The 6,421-nt window shown below is 40.6% G+C and overlaps 1 protein-coding gene across 1 annotated transcript; it reads left to right on the forward strand.

The window, feature by feature from the left end:
* The first annotated feature begins 1,647 nt into the window (after positions 1-1,647).
* Positions 1,648-6,143, forward strand: MMP7 (matrix metallopeptidase 7). Its single transcript, XM_009476905.2, has 6 exons — positions 1,648-1,898; positions 2,436-2,659; positions 2,766-2,914; positions 4,559-4,684; positions 5,215-5,376; positions 5,933-6,143. The coding sequence occupies exons 1-6, from the start codon at positions 1,782-1,784 to the stop codon at positions 5,953-5,955; spliced, it is 801 nt and encodes a 266-aa protein (XP_009475180.1). The 5' UTR covers positions 1,648-1,781; the 3' UTR covers positions 5,956-6,143.
* The last annotated feature ends 278 nt before the right edge of the window (positions 6,144-6,421 follow it).

Here is a 6,421-nt window from a genome sequence, read left to right on the forward strand (position 1 = left end):
TGAAAAAAAAAAAAAAAAAAGGAGGAGAGTTGACAAATTTCCAGCAGAAACTAAAATGGCACATGATGTCTGTCCTTTCTCAGCAAGCTCTTTTGTTTAAACTCTCCTTTTCAGTCTTGCCCATGGCCTAGTTAAAGATATCTGTGAGTTGCTCAATAGTCTGTCAACTGGAATGGGCCTCTGGAGACTTTCAAATTCGTCTTGTGTATATGAGGAAATAATCAGTACCATATGCTAGAGTCATGGAGTTCAAAGGGGTTTAAACACATCCTCATCTCCTGCCACCCAGACCCTGGTCCAGATCCTACTTTACAGCTACAGTCAGACATAAAGTCAGTTGAGGAAGAAAAAGATGAACCTGCTCCTAAAAATAAAACAGCTTTTTTTCATCAAGCTTTGAAATTTGGACATTGATAGATTTCCTGTAAGCCTACCAAAATGTACAGAAATGATCCCATGGCAGGTACCTGGGCTGTTTTCAGTATCAGGTGGAAGCATCATTCCTTTAGCAACTGTTTCAGACATCATTACTGTGTAATGTAGTCTGTTCCTGCATAATTCAGCAGTGTTTTGTACAGATCATCTCTTTCTGAAATCAAAGTCTTTCTCGTCATTCAGTCAGGAGTACATTGGACTTAAGCTAGTAACCCACAAACTCTTCCATGCATGTTCAGCTATACCCATACGAGCTGTCCTGTTGTGAGAAACAGTGAAGCTCTTTTCCCATTTATGCGCCTTTCCTTTCAGATTAGAGGTAATATTGTCACAAAACTGCACAGCCTGAAAAAAATCACAAGCCAGCGTGTGGACTGGTGTTTCGAGTCCTCAAAAATTTTCACTTCCAGTGGGGTTTGGTAGAGTGAAGCTGAGACCAGTGTTGGTCTCAGGGGACCAGGGAGGTTGTGACTGCCCTGCTCAGGTTTGGTTTTCTCTGCTGGTGCTTCCTGGACCTCCGTCAGATTGCACTGGTACAGCCGGAGGTAGAAGATAGCTCTACCTTTGTTAGAGTAAGCACTTCTCTTTTTTCATGAGGGCTTTCACCCATTCTTGTAAATTATGTTTTATATCTAGTTGTCCAATGTAAAGAGACTCTCCTGAAAGGCCATCTCATCTGGGAGTAAAGGGACAAAGGCTTCCCATGGCCTCCTATTTCTAGAGGGCACACTTAAAGAGCTCTCTTCTGATCTCTGTAAAAACAGCAGAAACCTCTTTAACTTCACTGAACTGGATATTCTGCAGCTTAGGGTACCTCACAAGAGAATTTTAATCAGAAAAATTACCCAGACAGTGTTGTGCATACTCCCTAGGAAATGCCAGTAGTTTCAGAGAGAGAGCACTCCCATCTATCTCTTCTCTGCCTCTGCATCAACTAATACAGGCAGGCTGTCTGACCAAAAGGCTGTTGCAAAATGTCTTTGTGTATAAGGAACTTGAGGGAAGCGCAGTAAGAAGTGATTATACATTAACTGTTCTTATGAAGTTACAGAAAGTGAACTTCCCTATGACCCTGTGGTTTCACTACTGGAATACTATGAAAAGAGAGAGCCAAAGTTGGCTGCTAGCTGTGACATGACATCAACAGGGAAGTCAAAGGAAAGATTTGTTTAACATGCTTTCATTTACTTCTTAGAATAGTGATGACATGACATTAACACCACCAAAAAGTGAGTCACATATGTAATTGCTGCTGGGAGCTATCAGGATCTATATAAGCATTTTAGCTGTGGTCTTGGGAGACAGAAGGTCAGACCCTTTCTGCTGTAGCAAGGCTCCTTGGCAAGATGGGCACTATGCAATACCTCCTACTTTGCGCTGCCATCCTCCTACCTGAGAGTCTTGCTTTTCCAGCACAACTTAAACCAGAATCACGGAGCGACACCGACACTGAGAAAATAAAGGTATGTTACCAGGGGGACAACGTAACTGCATTATGAATAACCTGATTTTTGATTCAGCTTCTACATTGTTTTTCTATCTGTTCATATTATCTTCTTATCTTACACTACCACAACAGTTTTTGCAGAGGTGACATAAAACAATTCAAACTTGCTGACTAGCTTAGACACCCTAAGTCTGACTTGCAAAACAGACCAAGTTCCAACTGGTAAATAAAGGGGAGCATGTAATTTTTAAAACATCTCAAAAATATTACGTAGACTGTGTTGGAAGGCTGCAGATTTGAATGCTCAGTAAATTGCGTTTACTTAAAAGGATTGGTTGCTTACAGTGTTTCGCTGCCATTGCAATTCCTTTTATATATGCTAATTTATACTGCAGAGAGAACAGCATTTGGTAAACTGAAATGGGAAGAAAAAAATACATCTAAAACTAGCCATGACTGTAGGACAATGAAACAATTCAATCAAATGTAAAATGCAATCACCAAAAGATCACAGATACACGTATTAATTTTTATTTTCCTTTTCTTGTTCCAGGCATATCTTGATAAATTCTTTCCAATTCTTGAAAAAACACAAAGCCTAAGCTTAGAAGAGAGGATTAAAGAAATGCAGAGGTTTTTCCACCTGACTGTAACTGGAAAATTAAATGCAGAAACAGAAGAAACAATGAAACAGCCTAGATGTGGAGTCCCCGATACAGCAGATTACAAAACATTTCCTGGAAATCCAAGATGGAAAAGGACACATTTGACTTACAAGTTAGTGAAGTTTCAAGTTTTATGGGTAAAGGGGTTGCTTTCTATTTAACTATGTGGGTTTCCTTCACACCTTAAGTAACATTAATCTGTTTCCTTTTGCTGCCAGGATTGTCAATTATACACCTGATCTACCCCAAAAGAAAGTGGATGATGCAATCAGAAGGGCTTTTATGGTATGGAGTGATGTGACTCCACTGCAGTTCCGTAGAGTATTCAAGACCCATGCAGACATTGTGATTAGATTTGCACGTCGTGGTGAGAATACCTGTCATTTTTAAAATGCAATTGTCCATGTTTGACTCAAAGCATGTATTTTTATAGCCACAGCTTTAAGAAAGAACAAAGAGCTGGGAATGATTCTGAAGTCTGCATAAATCGTATCTTCTCGTTATCATGACACCAAATTTATATGTTATGATTCAGTTTTACTCCTATGAAACCATTCGAAAATCCTTTCAGAGTTACAGCTGTGAAATGGAGGGAGAATTCAGCTCCAGAATGACACCTAAATTTAGCTGTTCAAGGCTCTTTCTGCCTTGGCAAATAGTGCAAACTAATGGGAACAGATCTGTAGAGCAAACCAGCTGGTTCTGAAGATCCAGTCTCCACAGGCTGGATTCAGGCAGGTTCAGGCAGGTTTACTTTCGTCTAGATCTAGTCTGGTTCCCTGGCCTAAACAGTCTTTGGCAGCTGGGGTGCATTAGGTTTGGCCATAGAGAGCACCTTCTGGTCGATTTTCTTCTAGGAGGAATCCCATTGGTGCACGCCAAGATTGCACCAAGGTGCAAGCCAAAGCATGGTAAATGCGGATGACCTTTAGAGAGCCACTTCAGAAGCTCACTTGTGATCCAGACTAATACATGAATGTAGCCATACGTTTAACTTGTGCCTGGCACCTAAACTGACTCAGCCAAACTAAATGCCTACTTTAAGGTTAGATGTCTTGTTCTTTAGATCCATTGACAATATTTACTAGATCTCCATTGACTGTAAGTGAAGATCAGACACCTGGCTTAGAAGTAGATGACTGCATATAAACACCAAAGTGTCCCAAGCTCATGCTTCACTGATGAGAAGCATATCACATTGCCATGAAGAGACAACTAATGTGCCAGTCAAAGTGAGAAAGGATCCTGCAAGCTGGAATGGGTTTTAATCCCTCGTCACGCACTAGGACTAGGTCTCTTCTGCCTGTGTTAGCCCTGCCCCAAGGTCCATCCACATCATCTGAAGGAAAGGACACGGAATGGCATTTGAGTCCCCAAATACTCCTCAATCAAGCCAGAAGCTTGCTAAGGGGTAGGGGGAAATTTTCAGAGCTGGTACAAATATACCATCCTGTCACCTCTTGCACTCGAGGTAGGAAATGGTAACATTCCACATGGACTGTGCTAGAAGCAGATAACAGATCGTGCCCCGAGGCTGGGGACAAATGAACTTAGCTCTTGGGGAACATGGTTATCTATCCCAAATCATTGTCTTCCATTAAAATCAGTACAAGTGAGAATGTCTACAACTAATGTTGCCCAGCACTTTCCAACATTAAAAAGATTCAGGTGCTTATAATGTTGTCAAGCATTAAGTATTTATTCTGAAATAATCCCTGATTGCTGCCTCATAAACACATTTCTGACAAAGGCTCAGAAAAAATGTTCAGCTCCTTCTGAAAAATGCAGCAGCCTGAATTATTAAATACAAGTTTTGAACTTAAGTCATTAATTTGGAGAGTGTTTTCTAAGCCTTGCTCCTTGTTTTTACAACCTTGCTGCTATCATAGGATTTTTTTTTAAAGGTTGGTAATGAACAAAACTAGCACAAATAAGCAACATGCTTCAATTTGCTGAATTTAAACATTACAGCTGATGCCATCTGATGACATTTCTTTCTTTTCAAATACAGAGCATGGTGATGGACAGCCTTTTGACGGAAGAGGTGCTGTACTAGCTCATGCGTTTTATCCTGGAGAAGGGATTGGTGGAGATGCTCATTTTGATGATGATGAAAGGTGGTCAGAGGTCAATCAAGGTAAAAGCCACACGTGTGTATGAAGGGCAAAGGCAAATATTGTACATGCTAGAAGAATACAGCCATAGGAAATGCTTCCCATAGCTCTTTGTGCTTCAATACCATGTCAATACCAACATTTCTGTTCTTTTCAACTACCTTTCTAAGGACTTGTGCTTCATTATCATTAGCAGCTACATAATGCCTGATCTGTCCATATTTTAAAGCACTTTTCATAGGCTAAACAAGGACTATGAGCCTCTGCTTTCTACATAAATCATGAAAAGGTAAAATGACTGGCTTGTAGGAATAAGGTTGACTAAAAGCAGAGTTGGAAAGAGACTCAGAGTCTCTAGATGCATATGCAAGGGATCAGTAATGTTTTTATTAAAATATTATAGTTACATATGAAAGTTCAGTAATAACTGATCAAAACTCTGAGGTTTCGTTCCAAGGAAATGAAAGATAAATTCTCCTGCTACTTCGATTCTTTGTATAATAAAAAGAAATGCCATACCTTTAACATACTTTTCCATGCTTCTGTGCTGCAGAAGTTAATCTGTTCCTTGTTGCTGCTCATGAATTTGGCCATTCTTTGGGACTTGGTCATTCAAATGTCCGTGGAGCTCTGATGTACCCTAGCTACTCATATGTGAACCCAGCAACCTTCAGACTTCCAGAGGATGATAGGCGAAGAATTCAGAAATTATACGGTAAATTCATGATGAGATTTGATTTTCAAGATAAAACCTGCTGGGATAGAGGTTTCACTACTCACCCTGACTGCAAGGGCCTCGTCATATTACCAAAAATAAAGAAGGGGAACAAACTTGAGAAAAAACACATTCCTGTATACTCTGTCCACTATGTTCCTTCAGTAGTGTGTCCCCACTGCAACCAAGAGGTGAGGAAGCAGCAGTGCCGCAGTCTGGCACACTGTCTTCCTGCACGCCTACATATTGGCAAACAAATCCTGTGGATCTTGCTCCACAAATGAGCTGTTTCAGTGAGTGGGGCTACTGGCAGGGAAATGAGAGGTACCGTGCCACTTACCAAGTCAATGGGACAGTTCAGTGAAGGCAGAAACTACTCAGAAGTAGGAGTGGAGCATAACAAGAATTGACCCCATGGGGTAAACTTTGCCAGATTTGCTTTTCTTTAGGCACCACCTTCCTCAGGGCATGCTAGAGGAACACTAGGAATAAAACATAGTTGCCTGCCTTGTCCATTTCCAGTACAGTCTCTATATTTTGTGCTTCTTTCCCACAGGGACAAAGTCATCAAACTCTTGAAGAAAGTGATTCAAAAAGACCAAAGAATTCACATCTGGTTGTTTCAGTGTTCCAAAACAATTTTAATCCTCTAGCCAATCAAAGTGGTAAACTCCTGGACTGCACTTCCTCTCCCTGATTTTTTATATTGATTTATTTGCACTTTATACAATTTCACTTAACAATTAAAAAAACCCACTAAACATGTATACTCTGTTGTCTCATGTTTGTTTTTTTTTTTCTTCTGGCATTTCACTGGGGGATTAAATAACTCCTGCATGTGCGATAGATAGAGAAATATATTTCTGAATAGAGGCATGGGTAACTAAAGAGGCTATGTTTACTACTAGAGTCACAAACCCTCTTCCTGGCTTGCTTTCATTCCCATGCATGTCCTGGCCCTTCACAGTACCTACTGCTGCCTCCTCGGAATCACAGAGTGTTTCCCATATGGCTCACACATAGAGAAGGTCTCCGCAGTGCTTCC

Source organism: Nipponia nippon, unplaced genomic scaffold, assembly GCF_047370975.1.
Source record: "Nipponia nippon isolate SJK-2023a ecotype South Korea unplaced genomic scaffold, ASM4737097v1 scaffold_2, whole genome shotgun sequence".
NCBI lineage: Eukaryota > Metazoa > Chordata > Aves > Pelecaniformes > Threskiornithidae > Nipponia > Nipponia nippon.